We start from the raw sequence: 27,157 nt of genomic DNA on the forward strand, positions 1-27,157 counted from the left end.
TGACCATTAATGGACTCTGAATCACATCCAGTCATTAAAGTATGCATCAAGAATGCTCCAGATATGTTATCACATCCTAGATTCCCCACACACAATTATACTAAATCGTGGGATTACATTGTGGGACTTGCTCCTTCATTCTTTTCAGCTATCAGTCAAACAATATGATGGGGAAAGTCACCAATGGGGCTGACGGCTTCACCCAGTTTTCCGTGCCCGCTGCCACACTCCACCGAAAAATGGGGGAAAAAGTCCTCCCCGAGTCATAGAGAGAGTGCATCTAAAAATGGAACACTGGGCAACAGGGTAATTCCTGTGAGTTGGAAGTGAATCTTTCCAGTTATTGTTAATTTCAAAACTACTCGCCAATCAGTTCCAACTCCTTATTAAGAGAAAGGGAAATGCCAGTCATTGGGTGCTTTGTTTCATTGGAAGTAAACTACAATATAGTGAATCCCCCAGCAGACTTTGGGCGCACTAAACAACAGATTCTAATAAGACATGAATATTGATTTCACCATCTAAAATGACAATTCATTTCAAAATACCTCAGCAAAACTCCGCCATCTGTCAAGTTACGGAGCATGGATCAGTGCCAAAGTCGGTTAATTGAAATGACAGTGCATGAATTAGGCAATCCAGATTGTAACCATGACAATTCTTGCTAGAAGCGCCGTTTCCTTTAGTTGCTGGTGTGAAGTTGAAGTAAAGAAGCTGCTGATTGCAAAGTTCAGCTCGGTGTGAATAAGGGGAAGTAGGTGAGTGTGTGGAGATTGGGAAGCAGCTCCTGGACAGGAGGGAACCAGTCCCCTCAAACACGAGCTGGTGAGTTTACACAGACAGTAATGAATGTGTCTGAATTCAGCCTGACTGTCACTGAGACATTGCTCAGTCGCTGCTATTCACTGATTGCTCAAAGTTTCCACAAAGGAGCCAACACACAACAACTATTGGGAGGAGAGAATTTCAGGAAAAGGTTCAGGTGAGTTTCCACATTAAAGTTTCTCTTTTTATTGTGAGGTGGAAATAAAGAGAGGTTCAGCAAAGTCTGCTTTGACGACAAAATCCTGCAGGCATTAACTGGCTGCCGATCACCAGCACAGGAGTGAAAACTTCAGGTGAAGGGACAAAAACATTTTTCACTTTTGACTTGACGATTCATACAGACAAAGAGTTTAAACACAGGATATGTTTGTGTTTCACGCAATACAAACCTTGCAAAGATTTGTTCAGTTATCCAAGTAGCTGCAGGGAGACACCAGGGCACCTTCAGAAATAAGTATAAGACTGCACTTTCAGCAAGAAAGCAATCGCAGTTACCGTTGACTTGGAAGATAGTTGCCCACACAACAGATGTAACAACACCCCTTTTTGCTGATGTTGATTTCAATCTGCCACCTAACCAGCAGCAGCCAAGTTACAATCAGTCACACATTAGGAAACTAGCTGGGACCTGTATTCTTATTTCCCCGTCTTTATGGTTCTTTTCCATCATATTAAAATATCCATATTTGGTAAATCAGGAAGTTAATCGCTTCACTTAATTTGAAGTTTCAAATAGAGTGTAACTTATTATAACTGGAGTTAGACGGAATGTAAATGTCTCTAAAGTGAGTGTGGTTAGCAGTTAAGTTGATCAACTTAAGGAAAATGCAACAGCCAAGGCACAAGAAACCTCAAGTATATATAGAGGTACAAGGGAACTTTGACAAACCAGCTTCCTACCGCTACTTCAATTAGAACTAACGTTTCTTCAATTTCTCTTAGTGCTTAGTGTATTTGCTTATTTCTTTTCTTCCGGCATGTTGCACTATGAAGCTACCAGCAACTTCTGCATTACTGCTGTTCTGCATAACTGCCATGTTTGCATTGCAATCTGTAATGTGGCAACACAAATGGTGTCCTCAGTGTGGTGAACCATCGTGGGTTCCCACTGGATAGTACTGAGCCAGGGCTGGCCAGTACTACAGGAATGTATATAGGTTACTGTGGGATTGTGCTAATGTTGCTGTTGGGTTAGGGTGGGATTGTTACACCTGTGTTTGTTACTGTTGTGGCACATCCCAGTCGGGCTCCGCCTCCTGGGAGAGGTATAAGACTCCCTGCTCGGGCGGGACCCCTTCAGTCTGGATAGTGTGTTAAAGTTCTGATAGCTTCATTGTTAGTTAATAAAAGCCTTCTTTTACTGAAGCTTCGAGCCTCGTGTCCAATTGATGTGCATCACTCAGTATGTGATCTCCCACTCACCTGACGAAGAAGCAGCGCTCCGAAAGCTAGTGGCGTTTGCTACCAAATAAACCTGTTGGACTTTAACCTGGTGTTGTTAGACTCCTTACAGTTATGTGTGCCATAGTACAGCAGGATTAACTGTGACTGTACAATTATTTCAAACTGTACTAGACAGCTAAATACTCACACAGAAGGATCTGCAATTGTGAAAATTAATGGTGAGCTTCACTACAATTGGTACCACATACTATAGCTGCAAGGTTTTGTGGATCAGTTAGCACACAGGTTGCATTCTTCCTGGTGAGTCTGCACCTTTCTATTCATATTCCATTCCCAAATAATTTCTGGCCAATATTTATCACAATCATTATTAAAAGTGGATTATCTGTTTATTATCACATTGCTGTTTGTGGGATCTTACTGTACATAATTTGGCTGCTGTGTTTTCTGCATTCATTTTAAAGCACTTTGGGACATTGAGGCCACAGAAGTTGCTATATCAATGCAAGTCTCTCTTTGTTTATGCCCAGGTAGCAGATGCTTCCAGGAGACTCCCTGTGAAGCATTGTACTTCCTGTCAGAATAATGTTTTTTTTTGCTGTCTTAATTTAGGTTCATAGGGTCAGCCAACCCTTTGTGCAAAGGAGGAAAAGGTCATTCGATGCTGAATTACATGATGCATTTCACAGATCCACTAAATGTTCACATCTTCACATTTGCCTCAGGTAATACAAGTTAATGGTGACACACCATCCTTGTGTTTACAAATAAAGATATTGCTGTGCAATTCACACATGTAGAGATAACATTGGCCTGGTAATGGGGTGGACTTCCTGTTTATCTGAACACAGTAAAAAGTCTCACAACACCAGGTTAAAGTCCAACAGATTTATTTGGCAGCGCAAGCTTTCGGAGCACTGCCCCTTCATCATGTGAGTGAAAAGTTGTGTTCACAAACAGGGCATATACAGACACAACTCAATTTATAAGATAATGGTTGGAATGCGAGTCTTTACAGGTAATCAAGTCTTAAAAGTACAGACAATGTGAGTGGAGAGAGGGCCAAGCATAGGTTAAAGAGATGTGTATTGTCTCCAGCCAGGACAGTTAGTGAGATTTTGCAAGCCCAGGCAAGTCGTGGGGGTTACAGATAATGTGACATGAACCCAAGATCCCGGTTGAGGCCGTCCTCATGTGTGTGGATCTTAGCTATCAGTCTCTGCTCAGCAACTCTGCGTTGTCGCGTGTCGTGAAGGCCGCCTTGGAGATCGCTTACCCGAAGATCAGAGGCCGAATGCCTGTGACTGCTGAAGTGTTCCCCAACAGGAAGAGAACACTCTTGCCTGGTGATTGTCGAGCGGTATTCATTCATCCGTTGTCGTAGCATCTGCATGGTCTCCCCAATGTACCATGCCTTGGGATATCCCCTCCTGCAGTGTATCAGGTAGACAACGTTGGCCGAGTTGCAAGAGCACGCACCATGTACCTGGTGGACGGTGCTCCCACGTGAGACGACGGCATCCACGTCAATGACCCGGCACGTCCCGCAGAGGCCGCCGTGGCAGGGTTGTGTGGTGTCGTGGTCACTGTTCTCCTGAAGGCTGGGTAGTTTGCCGCAGACAACAGCCTGCCCGAGGCCGTGCGGCCGCCTGAAGGCAAGAAGTGGGGCATGGGGATGGCCTTGGCGGGATATTCGTCTTCATCGATGACATGTTGAAGGCTCCAGAGAAGATGTCGTAGCTTCCCCACTTCGGGGAAGTACTGGACGACGAAGGGTACTTTGTCCACTGTGTCCCGTGTTTGTCCTCTGAGGAGATCGGCGCAGTTCCTTGCTGCGGCATGCCAGAACTATCGATCGGTGAGTCGAGCGCCATATCCTGTTCTTATGAGGGCGTCTTGCAGCGTCTGTAGGTATCTGTTGCAATCCTCCTCATCTGAGCAGATTCTGTGTATACGGAGGGCCTGTACGTATGGGGATGGCTTCTTTAACGTGTTTAGGGTGGAAGCCGGAGAAGTGGAGCATCGTGAGGTTATCCGTGGGCTTGCAGTACAGTGAAGCGCTGAGGTGACCGTCCTTGATGGAGATGCTTGTGTCCAAGAATGCAACCAATTCCAGAGAGTAGTCTATGGTGAGTCTGATGGTGGGATGGAACTTGTTGATGTCATCATATAGTTGTTTCAATGATTGTTCGCCATGAGTCCAAAGGAAGAAAATGTCATCAATGTATCTCGTGTATAGCATCGGTTGAAGGTCCTGTGCGGTGAAGAGGTCTTATTTGAACCTGTGCATAAAGATGTTGGCATATTGAGGTGCGAATTTGGTCCCCATGGCTAAACTACAAGGGGACCAATATACTTGCAGGGAGATTTGCTAGTGTTATTGGGGAGCGTTTAAAATAGATTTGCAGGGGGGTGGGAACCAGAGTGCCAGAGCAGATAGTGGAGCAGGGGTAAAAAGACAGGTTAGTTCAAGCAAAATCACAAATGCAAGGGTAGAGTGTGGTGGAAATAATTTTTTGAGGTGTGTCTATTTCAATGCCAGGAGTATTGTGGGGAAGGCAGATGAGCTGAAGGCGTGGATAGACACGTGGAAATATGACATTATAGCCATTAGTGAAACTTGGCTACAGGAGGGGCAGGACTGGCAGCTCAATGTTCCAGGGTTCCAATGTTTCAGGCGGGATAGAGGCAGAGGGATAAAAGGTGGGGGGGTGGCATTGTTGGTCAGGGAAAATGTTACAGCGGTACTCAGGCAGGATAGATTAGGGAGCTTGTCTACAGAGGCCCTATGGGTGGAGCTGAGAAACAGGAAAGGTATGACCACATTAATGGGCTTGTATTATAGACCACCCAATAGTCAGCGAGAATTGGAGGAGCAAATCAGCGGAGAGATAGGTGACAACTGCAAGAAACACAAAGTTGTGATAGTAGGGGATTTTAATTTTCCACATATAGATTGGGACTCACATACTGTTAAAGGTTTAGATGGGGTAGAGTTTGTAAAATGTGTTCAGGAGAATTTTCTACATCAGTACATAGAGGTGCCAACTAGAGAGGATGCGATATTGGATCTCCTATTGGGAAATGAGTTAGGGCAGGTGATGGATGTGAGTGTGAGGGAACACTTTGGATCCAGTGATCATAATGCCATTAGTTTCAACCTGATCGTGGATAAGGATAGATCTGGTCCTCGGGTTGAAGTTCTGAACTGGAAAAAGACCAAATTTGATGAAATGAGAAGGGATCTGGGAAGTGTGGATTGGCACATGCTGTTCTCTGGTAAGGATGTAAATGGAAAGTGGGAGGCTTCAAAGGAGAAATTTTGAGAGTGCAGAGTTTGTATGTTCCTGTCAGGATTAAAGGCAAAGTAAATAGGAATAAGGAACCTTGGTTCTCGAGGGAGATTGTAACACTGATTAAGAGGAAGAGAGAGTTGTATGAAATGTACAGGCAGCAAGGAACACATCAGATGCTCGAGGAGTATAAAAAGTGCAAGAAGCTACTTAAGAGGGAAATCAGGAGGGCTAAAAGAAGACATGAGGTTGCTTTGGCAGACAGAGTGAAGGAAAATCCAAAGAGCTTCTATAGGTATGTTAGGAGCAAAAGGATAGTGAGGGATAAAATTGGTCCTCTTGAAGACCAGAGTGGTACACTGTGTATGGAACCAAAAGAGATGGGGGAGATACTAAATGGTTTTTTTGCATCCGTATTTACTGAGGAAACGGGCATGGAGTCTATGGAAATAGGGCAAACTGGTAGGGAGGTCATGGAACCTTTACAGATTAAAGGGGAGGAGGTGCTCGCTGTCTTGAGGCAAATCAGAGTGGATAAATCCCCAGGACCGGACAGGGTATTCCCACGGACCTTGAGAGAAGCTAGTGTTGAACTTGCAGGGGCCCTGGCAGACATATTTAAAATGTCAGTATTCACGGGGGAGGTGCCGGATGATTGGAGGGTGGCTCATGTTGTTCCGTTGTTTAAAAAAGATTCCAAAAGAAATCCAAGAAATTATCAGCCAGTAGGTTTGACGTCGGTGGTGGGCAAGTTATTGGAAGGTGTGATAAGGGATAGGATCTACAAATATTTGGATAGACAGGGACTTATTAGGGAGAGTCAACATGGCTTTGTGCGTGGTAGGTCATGTTTGACCAATCTATTAGAGTTTTTCGAGGAGGTTACCAGGAAAGTGGATGAAGGGAAGGCGGTGGATGTTGTCTACCTGGATTTCAGCAAGGCCTTTGACAAGGTCCCTCATGGGAGATTAGTTAGGAAGGTTCAGTCGCTAGGTATACATGGGGAGGTAGTAAATTGGATAAGACACTGGCTCAATGGGAGAAGCCAGAGAGTGGTTGTGGAGGATTGCTTCTCTGAGTGGAGGCCTGTGACTAGTGGTGTGCCGCAGGGATTGGTGTTGGGTCCATTGTTGTTTGTCATCTATATCAATGATCTGGATGATAATGTGGTAAATTGGATCAGCAAGTTTGCTGATGATACAAAGATTGGAGGTGTAGTGGACAGTGAGGAAGGTTTTCAAAGCTTGCAGAGGGATTTGGACCAACTAGAAAAATGGGCTGAAAAATGGCAAATGGAATTTAACGCAGACAAGTGTGAGATATTGCACTTTGGAAGGACAAACCAAAGAAGAACGTACAGGGTAAATGGTAGGACTCTGAAGAGTGCAGTCGAACAGAGGGATCTGGGAATACAGGTACAGAATTCCCTAAAAGTGACGTCACAGGTGGATAGGGTCGTAAAGAGTGCCTTTGGTACATTGGCCTTTATAAATCGGAGTATCGAGTATAAAAGTTGGAGTGTTATGGTAAGGTTATATAAGGCATTGGTGAGGCCGAATTTGGAGTATTGTGTACAGTTTTGGTCATCTAGTTACAGGAAGGATGTAAATAAGATTGAAAGAGTGCAGAGAAGGTTCACAAGGATGTTGCCGGGACTTGAGAAGCTGAGTTACAGAGAGAGATTGAATAGGTTGGGATTTTATTCCCTGGAGCGTAGAAGATTGAGGGGAGATTTGATAGAGCTGTATAAGATTTTGATGGGTATAGATAGAGTGAATGCAAGCAGGCTTTTTCCGCTGAGGCTAGGGGAGAAAAAAACCAGAGGGCATGGGTTAAGGGTGAAAGGAGAAAAGTTTAAAGGGAATATTAGGGGGGGGCTTCTTCACGCAGAGAGTGGTGGGAGTGTGGAATGAGCTGCCGGATAAAGTGGTAAATGCGGGGTCACTTTTAACATTTAAGAAAAACTTGGATGGGTTCATGGATGAGAGGGGTGTGGAGGGATATGGTCCAAGTGCAGGTCAGTGGGACTAGGCATAAAATGGTTCGGCACAGACAAGAAGGGCCAAAAGGCCTGTTTCTGAGCTGTAATTTTCTATGGTTCTATGGCTGTTCCGTGCGTCTGGAAGAAGAACTGGTTGTTGAAGGTGAAGATGTTGTGGTCCAAGATGAAGCGGATGAGTTGTAGAATTGCATCTGGCGATTAGTAGTTGTCAGCGTTGAGTACTGAGGCAGTTGTAGCAATGCCGTCGTCATGGCGGGTGCTGGTGTAGAGTGCCGAGACATCCATTGTGACGAGGAGTGCTCCTGGTTCAACTGCTCCATGTGTGCCGAGTTTCTGTAGGATGTCCGTAGTGTCACGACAGAAGCTGGGGGTTCTTTGTACAATGGGTTTCAGGATGCCCTCGATGTAGCCGGAGAGGTTCTCACACATTTGGTCGAACCGACCAAAGAACACGCCCGTCAACTCAGACTGATCAAGACCTTTGAACAGGACCTTCAGAGCACCCTCCATGCTCTCATTCCACGTACTCTCTGCATTGGAGATCTCTACTGCCTCCCAAAGATACACAAGGCCAACACACCCGGCCGTCCCATCGTATCAGGCAATGGAACCCTGTGTGAGAACCTCTCCAGCTACGAGGAGGGCATCCTGAAACCCATTCTACAAAGAACCCCCAGTTTCTATCATGACACTATGGACTTCCTACAGAAACTCAGCACACATGGAGCAGTTGAACCAGGAGCACCTCTCGTCACAATGGATGTCTCGGCACTCTATACCAGCATTCTCCACAATGACGGCATTGCTGCAACTCAACGCTGACAACTGCCAATCTCCAGATGCAATTCTACAACTCATCCGCTTCATCCTGGACCACAACATCTTCACCTTCAAGATGTTGTGGTCCAGGATCTTCACCTTCAAGATGTTGTGGTCCAGGATGGTGAGTTCTTCATCCAGACGCACGGAACAGCCATGGGGACCAAATTCGCACCTCAACATGCCAATATCTTTATGCAGGTTCGAACAAAACCTCGTCACCGCACAGGATCTTCAACCGATGCTATACACTAGATATATCGATTACATTTTCTTTCTTTGGACTCATGGCGAACAATCATTGAAACAACTATGTGATGACATCAACAAGTTCCATCTCACCATCAGACTCACCATGGACTGCTCTCCAGAATTGGTTGCATTCTTGGACATACACATCTCCATCAAGGACAGTCACCTCAGCACTTCACTGTACCTCAAGCCCATGGATAACCTCATGATGCTCCACTTCTCCAGCTTCCACCCTAAACATGTTAAAGAAGCCATCCCCTACGGACAGGCCCTTCGTAAGACAGGATCTGCCCAGATGAGGAGATCGCAACAGACACCTGCAGACGCTGAAAGATGCCCTCATAAGAACAGGATATGGCATTCGACTCATCAATCAACAGTTCCGGTGTGCCGCAGCAAGGAACCACACCGACCTCCTCAGAGGACAAACACAGCGGACAGAGTACCCTTTGTCATTCGGTACTTCCCTGGAGTGGGGTAGTTACGGCATCTTCTCCGGAGCCTTCAACATGTCATCAATGAAGACGAACATCTCGCCAAGACCATTCCCATGCCCCCACTTCTTGCCTTCAGGTAGGCCGTTGTCCACAGCAAACTACCCAGCCTTCAGGAGAACAGTGACCACGACACTACACAACCTTGCCGCCGCGGCCTCTGTGGGACGTGCCGGGTCATCGGCGTGGATGCCGTCGTCTCACGTGGGAGCACCGTCCACCAGGTACACAGTGCGTGCTCTTGCAACTCGGCCAACGTTGTCTACCTGATACGCTGCAGGAGGGGATGGCCCGGGGCATGGTACATTGGGGAGACCATGCAGACGCTACGATAATGGATGAATGAATGCCGCTCGACAATTGCCGGGCAGGAGTGTTCCCTTCCAGTCGGGGGGAGGGGGCACTTCAGCAGTCACAGGCATTCAGCCTCTGATCTTCGGGTAAGCCTTCTCCAGGGCGGCCTTCATGACACACGACAACGCAGAGTCGCTGAGCAGAAACTGATAGCCAAGTTCCGCACACATGAGGACGGCCTCAACCGGGATATTGGGTTCATGTCACACTATTTGTAACCCCCACGACTTGCCTGGGCTTGCAAAATCTCGCTAACTGTCCTGGCTGGAGACAATACAACCTCTTTAGCTTGTGCTTGGCCCTCTCTCCACTCACTTTTAAGACTTGATTACCTGTAAAGACTCGCATTCCAACCATTATCTTGTAAATTGAGTTTGTGTCTTTAAATGCCCTGTTTGTGAACACAACTCCCACTCACCTGATGAAGGGGCAGTGCTCTGAAAGCTCGTGCTGTTGGACTTTAATCTGGTGCTGTGAGACTTCCTACTGTGCTTACCCCAGTTCAACGTCAGCATCTCCACATCATCTGAACATAGCCACTTAACTGGGACCGAAAAAAGTAGGCGATGATTAGAAAAATCAATGTTGCATCACCCTCCCCCAACGCTGTCTTTCCCCAACAAGTGGTCATTGTAGTACTGTTGGGTTTGAAGATGTTCAATTCATGCAGTTCATTAGCGCAGGGAGATTGCAGACTCCTTTAAGCAGTGAACCAATCCTTCCAATTCTCAGCAAGTACCCTTTAATTTAGTTGACAGACTGTCTTGATGCACGCTCCACTTAAAAAAGTTTACTTACATTTTCATCCATTCTCACCAGCCATGAGTTGTTGATAATACATTTGATTGTTCTCAGACCAACACCTGAAAAGTGATATGTGCAATCTATGTTTATGTTTTCCAGTATTCCATTTGTTTGTAGCATGTGGAGAAACATTACTCATCATCCCTGATACCATCACTAATGCCACAGCAGGAGAACAGGTCCTGTTCCCTATACAATACAATGGTACTGATCAATATGAGGTAACATTTAGATTGAAATTTCCATTGGCTTTTAAGATTTTAACATGGAAATCCAATAATCTGGAGAAGCTGCACATTGTCCACCCACTGTACCAACACAGAGTTGGAATCTATGGAGGTTTTGTGGTGCTGAATGATGTACAGGTTCATGATACTGGAGAATATGAAATACACATTGACTACTATGGGACAGAGCTGAAAAACCGTGATCAAATTACATTCAGGATGCATGTATTTGGTAAGTGTTCAATACTATAAGTGGTATTTTATCATTTTTGATCAGCTTTTGCATGAAGTAATGAACTGGACCAAAGGTTTCATAGAATATCAGAAATGCAATAAGTAAGATTTTACACCAACCTGTCACTTGTAATTCACACTCCCTTGAGTCATAAGATTGTGAATTCAAGTTTCAGTCCAGGACTTAATTGAACACAAGAATCAAGACTCCAGTACAATGCTGAGGGAATGCTGTACTGTCAGCGGTGCAGTCTTTCAGGAGTGATATTCAAACAAGGCCCAGTCTGTCCTATCAGATCAATATAAAAGATCCTGTGACACTATTCTGAGGAAGAGCAGGGGAGTTAACCCCAATGCCCTGGTCAATATTTATCCCTTCATCAATACAAAAAAACAGATTATCCAGGTTGTTATCACGTTGCTGTTTTTGGGACTTAATGTGAGGCAATTGGCTGCCATGTTGCCTCCACTTGGCAGCATGATGACTACACTTCAAAAATACATAATTGATTGCAATGTGCTTTGGGACATCCTGAAATCATGATAGGTACTATATATAAATGCAAGTCTTTCCTTCTTTTCTTACTTACAATAACTAGTTTCATCATCAATGCTGCTCTGGATCCATTGGCCCAACTATGTTCTTCCACAGGCAACTTTTGAAAAATTTCTACTCATTCATGCTGTTATAATGGTTGTGAAGGACATAGGGAGTCTTTAATAGGTTTCCACATGGGCTTCATGGAATACCCTATTGAGTGAGCAAGAGCTCGCCCAATGAGAGACGAGTGGTGGGTGTTTAAAAACTCACTTGCAGCCTCAACCGGGGGTTGTGTAGGTCCAGAATGCAGACCTAGATTTATTGTTAGCTGCGGACACAGCCTTTCCTTTATTTTAATAAAACGGTGTTATACTGAAGGACTGGCCTTGGCGAGGTTATTACATCGGCAATGAAGATGAACAAGATTTATTTTCTACTCCTGGTAACCTCTATCATCAAGCAGAAAGCAGTGTTTCCTCTAAAAAATGTCTTTCTTTGGTAAACCCGAACTTTATGATGTGAAAGGAGAAGACTGGGCACAATATGTAGAGCACATGCGCTATTTCTTCCGAACAAATAATATTGAGGGAGATGAAGGACAGAAAGTAATTGTACTCACCTGACATTCAGCACAACAGGCCTGACTCACCCAGGCACCCATGATTTGAAGACTTTCAATGAACTTGTACATTTGGCTAAATACCACTATGATCCAAAGCACTCTGATATCACTTTAATGCAGCAAGGTAGAGAACTCCCAGGGATTCCATTACAGAATTTTTGGCCAGATTGCAAAAATTGACAGCATATTGTGAATTCTAATCAGTTCTGAATGAAATGTTGAGAGACAGATTCGTGTGTGAAATGAACAACTTGATAATTGAAAGAAACTACTGGTAGAACCTTAAAGAGAGCTATTGAAATAGTCCTGTCACTGCAAAGTGCAGAAAAAGGGACTGAGGAGCTGCAAGGGACATCAGAAAGCGACATTCTCCAGATAAGGAGAGGAGCCATGAGCAGTAGTGACCATTCCTCAACCGAGGGCGCCTGTGCAAGTAAAATGTCAGAGTTTCCATTACAATATTGAAGCCCAGCTCGTGTCACCAGGCAGTTGAGGAAATGTAATGATATCCCCAAATGTGGAGGAGAATATACTCTGGAAGGTTGCAAGTGCCAAATGTCAGACTGTTGTAGGCACAGCCAGGTGACTCAGCCAAGGCACAGTTGCAGGAGTAAATGAAACATGTGTTGCTCCAGAAGTACTGGCCCGCACCATGGAGGTACATCCATCGCCAGAGCAAGAAACAATGCAACTAAATCATTTTGTTACGACCAGTGTCACTCCAATAACGGTATAACTGCTGGTAAATGGGCACCTTTTGAAAATAGAAGTGAACACAGGAGCTAGAGTTTCCACCACTTACAAAACGGTATACAACATTTGAAATTGGAAAACACAAAGGCCGGACTAGCCACCTACAAGGGCGAACCATTAAGAATACATGACAACAGTGACTCCAGTGACTTACAGACAGTAATGTTATTGCAATGGAGAGGGATAGGGCCGTACGGCAGGGCAAGGTTTACAATTGGGGGAGAGGTAATTATGATGCGATTAGGCAAGAATTAGGGGGCATAAGTTGGGAACAGAAACTGTCAGGGAAAGGCACTAATGAAAAGTGGAACTTTTTCAAGGAACAAATACTGGGTGTCCTTGATAGGTGTGTCCCTGTCAGGCAGGGAGGAAATGGCCGAGTGAGGGAACCATGGTTCACGAAAGAGGTGGAATGTCTTGTGAAAAGGAAGAGGGAAGCTTATGTAGGGATGAGGAAACAAGGTTCAGATGGCTCGATTGAGGGTTACAAGTTAGCAAGGAACGAGCTGAAAAAGGGGCTTAGGAGAGCTAGGAGGGGACATGAGAAGTCCTTGGCGGGTCGGATCAAGGAAAACGCCAAGGCTTTTTACTCTTATGTGAGGAATAAAAGAATGACCAGGGTGAGGTTAGGGCCGGTCAAGGACAGTCGTGGGAACTTGTGTATGGAGTCAGTAGAGATAACCTGAGGTGATGAATGAATACTTTTCTTCAGTATTCACCAAGGAGAGGGGCCATGTTTTTGAGGAAGAGAAGGTGTTACAGGCTAATAGGCTGGAGGAATTAGATGTTCAGAGGGAGGATGTCCTGGCAGTTTTGAATAAACTGAAGGTTGATAAGTCCCCTGGGCCTGATGAAATGTATCCTAGGATTCTTTGGGAGGCAAGGGATGAGATTGCAGAACCTTTGGCTTTGATCTTTGGGTCCTCACTGTCCACGGGGATGGTGCCAGAGGACTGGAGAATGGCGAATGTTGTTCCTCTGCTTAAGAAAGGGAATAGAAATGACCCTGGTAGTTATAGACCAGTTAGTCTTACTTCGGTGGTTGGTAAATTGATGGAAAAGATCCTTAGGGATGGGATTTACGACCATTTAGAAAGATGCGGATTTATCCGGGATAGTCAGCACGGATTCGTGAAGGGCAAGTCGTGCCTCACAAATTTGATTGAATTTTTTGAGGAGGTAATTAAGTGTGTTGATGAAGGTAGGGCAGTTGATGTCATATACATGGATTTTAGTAAGGCATTTGATAAGGTCCCCCATGGTCGGCTTATGATGAAAGTGAGGAGGTGTGGGATAGAGGGAAAGTTGGCCGGTTGGATAGGTAACTGGCTGTCTGATCGAGGACAGAGGGTGGTGGTGGATGGAAAATTTTCGGATTGGAGGCAGGTTGCTAGCGGAGTGCCACAGGGATCAGTGCTTGGTCGTCTGCTCTTTGTGATTTTTATTAATGACTTAGAGGAGGGGGCTAAAGGGTGGATCAGTAAACTTGCTGATGACACCAAGATTGGTGGAGTAGTGGATGAGGTGGAGGGCTGTTGTAGGCTGCAAAGAGACATAGATAGGATGCAAAGCTGGGCTGAAAAATGGCAAATGGAGTTTAACCCTGATAAATGTGAGGTGATTCATTTTGGTAGGACTAATTTAAATGTGGATTTCAGGGTCAAAGGTAGGGTTCTGAAGACTGTGGAGGAACAGAAAGATCTTGGGGTCCATATCCACAGATCTCTAAAGGTTGCCACTCAAGTGGATAGAGCTGTGAAGAAGGCCTATAGTGTGTTAGCTTTTATTAACAGGGGGTTGGAGTTTAAGAGCCGTGGGGTTATGCTGCAACTGTACAGGACCTTGGTGAGACCACATTTGGAATATTGTGTGCAGTTCTGGTCACCTCACTATAAGAAGGATGTGGAAGCGCTGGAAAGAGTGCAGAGGAGATTTACCAGGATGCTGCCTGGTTTGGATGGTAGGTCTTATGAGGAAAGGTTGAGGGAGCTAGGGCTGTTCTCTCTGGAGCGGAGGAGGCTGAGGGGAGACTTAATAGAGGTTTATAAAATGATGAAGGGGATAGATAGAGTGAACGTTCAAAGACTATTTCCTCGGGTGGATGGAGCTATTACAAGGGGGCATAACTATAGGGTTCGTGGTGGGAGATATAGGAAGGATGTCAGAGGTAGGTTCTTTACGCAGAGAGTGGTTGGGGTGTGGAATGGACTGCCTGCAGTGATAGTGGAGTCAGACACTTTAGGAACATTTAAGCGGTTATTGGATAGGCACATGGAGCACACCACGATGATAGGGAGTGGGATAGCTTGATCTTGGTTTCAGATAAAGCTCGGCACAACATCGTGGGCCGAAGGGCCTGTTCTGTGCTGTACTGTTCTATAATCAGCTCAACTCCCACTCGTTATCATGCGTGAGTAAGAACTGAACCTAATGAGGAGATATTGGCTGCAGCAAATCAGGTTAAATTAGCTGGAGATCTTCTGGCTTGGCGAGCAAGGAAAGTATGAAGTCATTAACAGACATTCTGAAGTTTTTCAGGAAGGACTTGGGAAGAAGATAAGAGGGGATCCAAGCCAAAATTTATACCCAAATATTAATGAGTAAGACCTGTCCCTTACTCCCTGCTAGGCTGAACTCAGGTGTCTTGAAGATCTAGACATTAAGACCCATACAATTTGCAGAGCAGACCACACTTCTCATCCCTGTCCTCAAGTTGGATAAATCAGTCCACATTTGTGGGGATTATAAATTAATGGTCAACCAGATCTCTAAATTAGACAGGTACCTGATGCCCAGAATTGAAGACTTGTACATCAAGCTAGCTGGCAGCCAGACATTCACAAAGCTGGATTTGAGCCATGCTCATATCCATGCTCGAACTAGATGAAGCACCCCGCAAGTATGTTACAATCAAAACACACAAGGACTCATGTGAATATACTCGTTTACCCATCGGGGTAATGTTAGCATATGCAATTGTAATGGAAAATTTTAACATAAAGAATAAAGCAGACCACAGGTCAGGATGGCCAAGCTTGGGCTAGTTCAATAAGGAGGAACTAAGATGATTAAAACTCAAGGTTGAGCAGCTGCACAAGGGGACGGTTGAGAAACTGCAGAAGCGAGCAGACTGATTAGAACTAGCTGAATGAGGAAGATAAGGAAGTACAGCAGAAGGGAAAACAACTCCCTAATACAGAATGGAAAAGTACTGATATTCTATTAGCTCATGTGTGTCTGTGTAGCCAGCATAGCAGTAGAATAGGCATAAAGATTGTCGTTTGTAAACTCGGGGACGCCATCCCCCCCACTCTCTGAAGTGGCTGGAGGAACGCGACCTCTGCAGAGTAAAATAAACGTTGTTCCTATCCATGACTGTGTGGTGAACCATTGTTGGTTACCACCAGGAGTGCTGAGCCATGGTTTGGCCAGCACTATGAGTCTGTAGATATGTTACTGTTGGGGTTAGGGTTGGGCTGTTCTACCTGTTAATATTGTCCTATGGTACACTCCAGTTGGCTCCGCCTTCCGGGAGAGGTATAAAGGTCACTGCTCTGCCTGGTGACCCTTTAGTCTGGGATTGTATATTGTATATAGTAGCTCCGTTATTGTTGACAATAAAAGCCTTTATTTCCCGGGTACATCCAGCCTCCCGTGTGATTTATCGCGCATCAATTTTATTGCCAACAAAATTTTTTTTGACACAAACAAAAGAAAACCATGGAGCAAATGCTGAAACCCGAGCAGCTTACGATGGATCCACGTGCGGCGGGAGCGTCGAACACTTTCGACCATTGGTTGAAGTGTTTCCAAGATTACCTTGACGCCTCCACAGCGGTTCAAAACGACGCCGACAGACTCCGGGTCCTCCACGCGAGGGTAAGCGACGCTGTATACTTAGTGATCCGTGAGGCCCAAGACTACAAAGGACCCATCGAGCTTCTCAAAAAGTGATACAACAAACCGCCGAATGAGAGCCAGGCTCGACACCTTCTAGCCACTCGATGGCGGCAGCCCGGCGAAACGACGGAACAGTACCTGTGTGAACTTCAGCAGCTAGCCAGAGCCTGCAACTGCAAGCCAGTGTCGGCAGCCCAGTATATAAGCGACCTAGTTCGAGATGCGTTCGTGGCGGGAATCGGCTCGTCGTACATTCGCCTTCGGCTGCTAGAGCAAGGTAACCTCGACCTCACTAAAACCGTAGAATTAGCTGATGCTCTAGAAACAGCCTCCAAAAGTCTGGAGATGTACCCCGACGACCGCATGGGGACATTGTGGCAGGTGCAGCCGCAGACTCCACTTTATTCAGCGGTTTCGAAAAACTGCGCGGTTGCGTTTCCAGCCTCGGACCTGACGACGGCAGCAGCTCCAGGTGGCCCGCGGTGTTACTTCTGTGGGGGGGGTGAAACACCCTCGGCAGCGATGTCCAGCTAAAGCGGGATTGTGCTCCGCCTGTGGCAAGAAGGGGCATTATTCCAAAGTATGCCGGACCAAACCACCCTCCAAACATAGCAGTGCGGCGTGTGATTCCCCGGAGCCGGCCTCCTTGTCTTCTGTGTCTTCGAGGTCTTCCACCACGTGCGATTCCAGAGCGCCACCATTCCTAACGACGGAGTCGCAAGACACGTGCGACCTGCAGGGGCCGCCGTTTTTGGCGCCATCGACCACGTGCGACCTATGGGGGCAGCCATTTTGGTCGGCACTGACTGCAAATGACCAGCAGGGACCGTCATCAACCATCTCAGCTGCCTGCAGTTGCACCCACGATCCAATGGTGGCGTCAATCATCCTGGACCAGACCAAGCCTCACAGACTCGACAAGTCCATGATGGACATACAGGTAAACGGACGTCAGATTTATTGTTTGTTTGACAGCGGGAGCACGGAGAGCTTCATTCACCCTGACACCGTGAAGCGGAGCGGTCTCCAGATTCGGACTGTCAAGCAAACAATTTCGATGGCGTCAAGGTCCCGGTCTGTCACCGTGCTAGGGAGCTACGTGGTCAACCTGACGGTGCAGGGCACGGTTTACGAGAACTTCAGGCTCCTTGTGTTACCGCACCTTTGCGCGCCGATACTCCTAGGACTAGATTTTATGGTCCACCTGAAGAGTGTAACCCTGTAGTACGATGGGCCACTCACTCCGCTTTCAGTGGGAGCACTGCAGCCTCTAAATTGCCCAAAGCACTCCACATGTAGTCTCTCGACGCTCAGGATTACTCCACCCTCCCTATTCCAGAATCTCGTGCCAGGCTGCAAGCCCATCGCAACAAAGAGCAGGCGTTACAGCGCTGAGGATCGGATCTTCATTCGATCTGAAGTTCAGCGGCTCCTCAAGGAAGGGATCATCCAACCTAGCGCTAGTCCATGGAGAGCGCAAGTCGTGGTGGTTAAGAATGGGAACAAACCCCGGATGGTCATAGACTATAGTCAGACCATTAACAGATACACGCAGCTGGATGCGTATCCCCTCCCGCGCATATCTGACATGGTCAACCAGATTGCGCAGTACCGGGTGTTCTCCACCATTGACTTGAAGTCTGCTCACCACCAGCTCCCCATTCGCCCAGAGGACCAAAGATACACGGCCTTTGAGGCGGATGGTCGTCTGTACCATTTTTTAAGGGTTCCCTTTGGTGTCACGAATGGGGTCTCGGTCTTCCAGCATGCTATGGACCGAATGGTGGACCAGAACGGGCTGCGGGCTACCTTCCCGTACCTGGATAACGTCACCATCTGCGGCCATGACCAGCAGGACCACGATGCCAACCTTCTTAGATTTTTACGCACTGCATCTCGCCTGAATCTGACCTACAACAGGGAGAAGTGTGTATTTCGCAAGCGCCGCCTAGCTATCCTCGGATACGTGGTGGAAAACGGGGTCCTTGGCCCTGATCCAGACCGTATGCGTCCCCTCTTCGAACTCCCCCTGCCCACTAGCATCAAAGCACTGGCCGCCACACTTAACCAGGCAGGCAGGCCCGTCGCCTTTTTCTCTCGCACCCTCCAAGGCCCTGAAATTCGGCATTCTGCGGTGGAAAAAGAGGCCCAGGCCATTGTGGAGGCCGTTCGGCATTGGCGCCATTACTTGGCGGGAAAACAGTTCACTCTGCTCACGGACCAGCGGTCCGTGGCGTTCATGTTCAACAACACGTTACGGGGTAAGATCAAGAATGATAAAATCTTGAGGTGGAGAATCGAACTCTCCACCTACAATTATGATATCATGTACCGTCCAGGGAAGCTCAACGAGCCCTCGGACGCCCTGTCGCGTGGAACATGTGCTAGTGTGCAGGAGAATCGATTACAGGCTCTCCACAATGACCTCTGCCATCCGGGGGTCACTCGGCTCTTCCATTTTATAAAGGCCCGGAATCTACCCTACTCGGTGGAGGATGTCAGGTCCATAACCAGAAGCTGCCAGGTATGTGCTGAATGCAAACCACACTTCTACCGACCTGACAGGGCACACCTCATTAAGGCCACTCGTCCTTTCGAAAGACTGAGTGTGGACTTCAAGGGCCCCCTTCCCTCGACAGACCGGAACGTGTACTTCCTCAATGTGATTGACGAGTACTCACGATTCCCTTTTGTCATTCCCTGTTCTGATATGACCGCTGCCACGGTTATCAAAGCATTACGGGATCTTTTCACCCTGTTCGGTTACCCCTGTTATATCCACAGCGATAGGGGCTCGTCGTTCATGAGCGACGACTTGAGGCAATACCTGCTCTCAAATGGGATTGCCTCTAGTAGAACCACGAGCTACAACCCTAGGGGTAACGGACAGGTTGAACGAGAGAATGCTACAGTCTGGAAGGCTGTCTTACTGGCGTTGAGGTCCAAAGGTCTTCCAGTCTCCCGTTGGCAAGAGGTACTCCCTGATGCGCTCCATTCCATCCGCTCACTCCTGTGTACGGCAACCAACGCTACTCCTCATGAGAGAATGTTTTCATTCCCTAGGAAGTCTTCCTCTGGGACCTCATTACCGTCTTGGTTGACGTACTCAGGACCTGTCCTCCTGCGGCGGCAAGTTAGGACCTGCAAGTCCGACCCTTTGGTTGAACAGGTCCATCTCCTCCACGCCGACCCTCAATATGCCTATGTGGCATATCCTGACGGGCGAGAGGACACGGTCTCGATTCGAGATCTGGCGCCTGCAGGGGGCTTGGAAACCCCAGTCACTCCCACACCCCCAGTTAGGGACCCCCCGGCCATTATCTCTTCTCCTGACACGGCGCGGGCAGTATCGGGACCACCACTTAACCCTCTTCCTCCCGTGTACAGCTTGCCTGAGTCCAGGAGATTGTCGCCACCTCGAGGCGTGCTCGAGTCCAGCGGATTGTCACCACCTCGTGGTCTACCTGCCCGTGAGGAATTGGAGGAGCTACTGGACACCGCCTTGGAGAGAAGGTCACCGCGATTGCCTGAACCGGCGTCATCGCCAGTGTTGAGGAGGTCGCAGAGACGGTGCGGTCCCCCAAAACGATTGAACTTATAGACAGATGAACAGTTGTTCTGTTTTTTTTTGTGCCCCGCCGGCCTTTGTTTTTAAAGGAGGGGTGAATGTGGTGAACCATTGTTGGTTACCACCAGGAGTGCTGAGCCATGGTTTGGCCAGCACTATGAGTCTGATATGTTACTGTTGGGGTTAGGGTTGGGCTGTTCTACCTGTTAATATTGTCCTATGGTACACTCCAGTTGGCTCCGCCTTCCGGGAGAGGTACAAAGGTCACTGCTCTGCCTGGTGACCCTTTAGTCTGGGATTGTATATTGTATATAGTAGCTCCGTTATTGTTGGCAATAAAAGCCTTTATTTCCCGGGTACATCTGCCTCCCGTGTGATTTATCGCGCATCAGACTGACTGTCTCTGAATCCTATTTTTCCACCACACTATATTCCAGCGGACGATGGAGAACATACTTCAGAGTTTACCGAAAGTGTACTTGGACGACATTCTGATCACAGGCAACTCAGAACAAGAAGACTTAGTGAAACTGGAAGAGGTGCTAAAAAGATTTTTGAGAACTGGAGTAGGCCTAAAAAGAGAAAAATGTGCCTTTCAGGCAAAGGAAGTGACCTATTTGGGTTATCGGGTGAAGGCAAAAGGTTTACACACTGTACAAGAGACAGTAAGGGCCATCAAGGGGGTACCAACCCCGAAAAATACCAGAGAGTTAAAATCCTTTCTAGGATTAGTGAACTACTACAGGAAATTCATTCTGGACTTGGCTATATTATTGGCACCCTTGCGCGCCCTGCTGTGGAAGGATCAATGATGGTTGTGGAAGGCACCCCAGGCTAAGGCCTTCAACAAGGTAAAATAACAATTATTGTTGTCAAACCTGTTAGCCTAGTTTGACCCTAGGAAGGGACTCATCCTGTGTGACATATCCCCCTACGGGATCAGGGCTGTGTTTTTGCATTGCTGGAAAGGTGGAACAGAATAGCATATGCATTCAGGACCCTCTCAGATGCCGAGCAGAGGTACTTGCAAATTGAGAAAAAGAGGGTTTGGCAGTCATCTTTGGCATAAAAATTTTAATCAGTACCTCTATGAAAGCGCTTTATAATAATGACAGTGCACACACTTCTACTTTGCTTAGTCAAAGGGGATAAGGCAAGCCCTGCTAGTGCCTCTACCCAGATACAACATTGGGCTCTACTACTTGCTGCATACAAATTACTTTGTAGAGCACTGGTTATGAATGGCTATGTCGATGTTTTGAGTTGCCTTCTGTTGCCCATGAGCCCTATTCCAATGCCAGCACCAGAAGAAGTTGTAGTGACTTTAAATTTTTTACAGACCATACTGGTATCTGCAGATTAAGACCTGGACACAAAGAGACCCAACAAAAGTGAAGCGCATGATCTGGAATGTTGAACTCCAAAGACTCAGACTAAAAAAGGAAGAGCTCAGTTTGGAGGACAATATAATTCTTTGGGGGTCCCCGAGTGGTTTTCCCTCTTCCAGGATGGCACTGGATACTCAAGGAACTACATAGTGGCCATCCTGGAATATAAAAAATGAAAATGCTGGCCAGGAACTACGTCTGATGGCCTGGCTTGACTTGGATATTGCTGACTTAGTAAGACAGTGTGATCTATTCCAGAAGAATCAAAAACTATGGGAGTGACCGGGCAGGCCATGGGTGAGAATGCATGTGGATTTTATGGGCTCCATGTTATTGATCCCGGTAGATGTACACTCAAAATAGTTAGAGGTGCATCACGAGTTCCACTACTTTGCATGTAACACTAGAGAAGCAAGCCTTCACCAGTAGCAAGTTCCAAAACTTCATGCTTTCTAATGGAGTCAAACATCTTAAAACACCACCTTACCACCCATTCTTAAATGGGTTGGCAGAACAGGTGGTGCAAACCTTTGAAACTGGCATGAAGAAACAGTCTGTGGCATGTATAGAGACCAAACGCTAAGACAGGAATCACTTCAGCAGAACTATTAATGAAGGACAGATCGAGATTAAACCTATTATTTCCAAACCTGGCAGGTTTCATGTCTAAAATGAATTACTCAAAAGTGCAATGGTTATGTTGTGTAGATTAATTATTATCTGTCCATTTCAGAACCAGTTTCCCAGCCTGAGACAGGGATTCTTGGTAACTGTACGAATTCACCAAACATCACTTTGAGCTGCTCTGTCTCCAATGGAACAAACGTCAAAATTCACTGGGAAAAGATGTCCTTGTCTGGAGTTCTCAATGAGGTATCTGATGGGACAGTGCTTGTGATAGACTGTGTTACTGAAGAGGAGCAACATGTGTATAGATGCATAGCAGCAAACCCAATCAGTAACGCAACCAGTGACCCAATGACTGTCAGCCTATATAACAGGGCCAATCCCAATGGTGAGAAATTGGTACAATGATTTGTACTACAAAAGCTCTTTACTTATAGCTTTCCTTCACAGAATTTCAGCTGAGAATATGCACTGATGAAGTTCCGACACATATATTCCTCTATTTCTATGTCTAATACAGCTGCAAAATCTGCCAGCTCTGTAGATGCACTTATATGGCACCTTTAACATTGAACACCCCAGTGTGTCCATATTGTATACTAACGTCAAGAGAAATGTCCAGGGCATTGAAATGAGGTTCAGATACCCTCCGATTCTGCAACGACCAAATAAGATATGTCAGGGAAGTTATATGTCAGGGGAGTACAAGTTCCTTGAAGAATTACAAAACATCAAATTTATACTGAGTTACAGATAACAGTGCATTTGCATTGACCAATTACTAAGTTACACATTTTCATTCTATTATTTCTATCCAATTGTGTCTGGTTAAATACACACAACTAGGTTACTTCTTTTTTTTTTAAGCATGCACATGCAATTATAATATTCAATCACTACCAGGGAACATAGGCATAATATTTTAACCCTTTCCTACTCTTATTCATGACTACTTGTGGTTAGTCCAGCCTCTTCCTTTGTTCATTTTTTTTTGTTTCTACTTTTTCATTTAACCCCTCCTGACATTAAAAAATGCACTAGGGATTAACTATGCTGCTGCCAGGGATGAGAGCTTTTAATTATGAAGAGAGACAAGAAATCTGGAACTATTTTCTTTCAAACGCCGAAGGGTAAAACATTTTGCAGCAAGTTCAAAATTGTGACAAGTTTCGATACATCAGGGATAACTATTTCCACTCATCAGAAATTGTATGAACTTTCATGAACAGAGTAAAGGGAGACTTTTTTGTCAACTCTGAGTTTATAGAATATGAAACTTGGTGGAAGCAGAATCCAGAATAATTTTTAGAAGATAAATGTTGGAAAAATAAATATTTGAAAGGGAAGAGACATGGACTAAGTAGGTCATTCTGTCAGTGTTGGGATAAGCATGATGATCTCAATTGGTATCTCCTGCTTGGTAAAATATTAATAAATCTATTTTAGGTTAAATAAACTATTTGATGTTGCTGGGCCTAGCGGGGATAGCTCTTCTGGATTTAATCTTTGCGCACCTGTGAAATACCCTCCATAGTTAAAGTGGTAAGTGTTAACATTTAAAATTAGCATTAAAACTCAGAAATATGCAAAGATACTGTCCAGTAGGCTGTTGCTGCATTGTACAGTACTCTATGTAGAGACATTGGATGTTTCTATTATAAGAATGTTCATAAATTAAAGGCGTGATGAGAATATTTATCAGCTGATTAAAAGAAAATAGAAAGTGGTCATCATGTTGGGGATTTTTTTTTTCCTTCCAGCACTGGTCAAGTCCTGAATTACTACTTCCACAGAGCTGTGGGTCATATTATTGAATTCTGACAAGTTTTAAAAACTACACAGACTTGAGCTCTAAATGTAATAGTTCCACTGAAGTGACCTTATGGCAGCTTTTTTTAAAACATGGATTATGCACTTTGCAGACAAATCTGCATTTTGCTCTCTGATAAACAAAATTCGGTGCAGCCCTGGTCTGTCTACAGTAGGTTGTTTACTATTCACAGAGGATTCCTGCTATGTCAAGACATCTTTGAACAAGACAAAACAAGTTAACCTGGATCATTTACAAAGGTTAATATGAATGTTAAATGTTAATTTTCAGGTTTTCTTTAGAGGCAAAACCACAATTTCTCAAAGGCTATCGCTTGGTCTGGTAAGTGGCAAGTAACATTTGCGCCACACAAGTATGAGGCAATGACCATCTCCAACAAGAGAAATCTAACCATCTCTCCTTGATGTTCAAAAGCATTACTATAGCTCACCAAGAACATCCAGGGAGGTTGCCAATGATCAGCATCTTAACTGGACCAGCCATATAAACACTGTGACTACAGGAGTAGGTCAGAGGCAGGAAAGTGACTCACCTCCTGCCTCACCAAAACCTGTCCACCATCTACAAGGCACAAGTCAAGAGTTTGCTGGACGAGTGCAACTCCAACAACACTGAAGAAGCTTGATATCACCCAGAACAAAGCAGCCTGCTTGATCGGGACCCCATTCACCAACTTAAACATCCACTCCTTCCACTACTGACACAAGGTGGCAGCGGTGTGTACCATCTACAAGTTGCACTACAGCAATTCACCAAAGCTCCTTCGACAGCATCTTCAAAACCTACGAACTTTAACATCTGCTAGGACAAGAGCAGCAGAGAGATCAGAACACCAACACTTGCAAGTTCCCCTCCAAGCCACACATCACCCTGACATGAAAATATATCGCCATTCCTTCACTGTCATTAGTTCAAAATCCTGGCACTCCTTCCTAACAACACTCGTGTTTACCAACACTGCATGGATTGATGAAATTCAAGAAGGTGGCTCACCACCACCACCTTGAGGTCAGTTTAGGGATGTGCAGAACATGCTAGCATTCCCAACAACATGCTGATGAACAAATATAACGGCGGGATTTTCCGGTTTCGCCCACCCCGAATCCGGAAAATCCCACCCATTTCCATGGTCTGCCCTTCACCCACTCCGATTCCCGTGGTGGATGGGATGGTAAAATTCATCCAACATATCAAATGCTTACACAGTTCTTGCATTTAGATTGAGTTCAGCAACAAAAGCACAAAATCAGAAATCTCAAAGATTCTCTTGTCTTATACTCTTAATTCTGTTAACTGCATCTTTGATCACAATTCATTGAACTTTAAGTTATTTAAATGCAAATGAAACAGTGTGGAAACTTAATTCTCTTAATAGGATGTGTGGGGAGATGTTGTATGTTGATTTGTCTTCACAAATATCACACAGTGCTTAAAAATACAAAACAAAGGTGGATTTACATCAGACATCAGTCTATTAACAGACGTTCAGATAAACAAGGTTCCAGATAGACAAAGTTGTCACTTGTGGCAGGATACGTGTCTAACGACTGACAGATACCACTCGATTCACTCTAACAGTCATTTGTGACTCAATGGGCCCAATTTTACCATTTTGATTCTAAGTGCTGAATCTGGGCGCAATTCAGATCTGACTTGGAAAACTGCTCTCAGGCGCCCCCATACGCACTTAGCCTGAAAAAAAAAATCACAAGTCTGAATTGCGCTGTGGGCGGGGCTTATCGCGCCCGAAACATCAGAACTTTGAACTGCGCATGCGCAGTGAAAAAAAAAATTGAAAAACGCGTTCCTGTCACATCACTCCCAGGCTGCAAAAAGCGGATATAGCAGCCCAGGAGCGATGGCCCCCACAGACATCACCTCACCCCCCCACAACATAACTGTCCCCCTTATCCACCCACCCCCCCCACTACCCAGACCGATCGCGACCCTCTGCCCCCCTTCCCCCCGCACTGATCGCCCGCAGAGTGGCAGCGGTCCCCCCTTCCCCCCCACCGATCACCCGCAGAGTGGCAGCAGTCCCCCCTGCCTCCCACCAGAGATCCATCTGACCCACCTCCCTCCTCTTTTCCCCCCACCAAAGAATGATCTGACCTCCCTCCCCCCCATCAGAGTGTGATCTGGCCTCCCTCCTCCCTCCCCCCCAAACCAGAGAATGATCGGGCCTTCCTCCTCCCTACCAAAGATGCATTTGACCCGCCTCCCTCCCCCCCACCAGAGAACAATCAGGCCTCCCTTTTCCCCACCGATCTGTTAGAGAGCCGTTGGAAGCTCTGATACCTCTTCAGAAGCTGGAGCGCCTGAAACAGACCTTTGCCGAGCAGGTCTGTTTCGTGCTGAATCTGGATGGGCAAACACAATGGAAAAGAGGAAAATTTGGTAAAGTTGGGCAGGCAGCCCATTAATTCAATTTAGATGCATGTAAATACATTTAAATGGCCATTGCACCCATTTCGGGCGCAGTTCGAATCACAGTCATTTTTGGGCCTTGATGAAGTAGGCATCTGCACGGACACGGTTGCGGATCATGCTAATCGCCTCATGCCCAACTTTACCAAGTTTTCACGCTCAAAAACGAACGCGACGCAATGGTAAAATCGGGCACAATTAATTTCAATGTTCATATGACTTTGGGTAGTATGATTTCACAACAGTTGTATAATATTTTTGTCTTGGGTTTATCAACATGTGAACAAATTTAGCATAAAAATCTATTGGAGTTTGTTAACCATTATGTTTTCATTTAGGTATGACAAGTGAATGACCATCAAACAACTACCCTCAAGTATGAATTTTTGATTACCTCATACAAGTTTCTCAATGGAACTTGTTCTTATGGAAACTAATGACTGGAACCCCCTCCTGATAATGAACTGTACAAAAATATGAACTATACCCAACTAATGGATGAAATTAAACACTTACTTCATTATTTCCTGAAATACATTACTGCTGCAATATGATGTGAATTGTCTAAAAGGTAAGAAAAAGATTGTTTATTGCCGAAAGAAGAAACATGCTGTCGAAGCTTTTTGTCTTGCACTCATCTGGACAGATGCAAGAATGTCAAATTTCAAAAGGCAATAATTTATACTCCATGAAAAAAGGATGCTGATTGGTTGGCAAGTTGTCCCATATTTCAGAAAGCAAAGATTTGCAATTGGAAATATCCAGCGGAAATTAAAAGAATGATGGTGTCCC

General features: G+C 45.7%; 1 protein-coding gene across 1 annotated transcript; it reads left to right on the forward strand.

Annotated features, from left to right (window-relative positions):
• Positions 1 to 663: 663 nt before the first annotated feature.
• LOC144484199 (hepatic and glial cell adhesion molecule-like) lies at positions 664 to 27,157 on the forward strand. The gene is made up of 5 exons (XM_078202737.1): positions 664 to 982; positions 2,842 to 2,954; positions 10,347 to 10,706; positions 22,214 to 22,495; positions 26,704 to 27,157. The coding sequence occupies exons 1-5, from the start codon at positions 846 to 848 to the stop codon at positions 26,718 to 26,720; spliced, it is 909 nt and encodes a 302-aa protein (XP_078058863.1). The 5' UTR covers positions 664 to 845; the 3' UTR covers positions 26,721 to 27,157.

Source organism: Mustelus asterias, chromosome 3 (genome assembly GCF_964213995.1).
Source record: "Mustelus asterias chromosome 3, sMusAst1.hap1.1, whole genome shotgun sequence".
Classification (NCBI taxonomy): Eukaryota; Metazoa; Chordata; class Chondrichthyes; order Carcharhiniformes; family Triakidae; genus Mustelus; species Mustelus asterias.

Excerpts from the sequence above, each read along its gene's own strand:
- LOC144484199 (XM_078202737.1), top strand. The coding sequence starts at position 846 with ATGAATGTGTCTGAATTCAGCCTGACTGTCACTGAGACATTGCTCAGT. Across the intron at positions 2,955-10,346 it reads CATCTTCACATTTGCCTCAG|TATTCCATTTGTTTGTAGCA; the intron begins GTAATACAAGTT and ends TATGTTTTCCAG. Across the intron at positions 10,707-22,213 it reads ATTCAGGATGCATGTATTTG|AACCAGTTTCCCAGCCTGAG; the intron begins GTAAGTGTTCAA and ends TGTCCATTTCAG.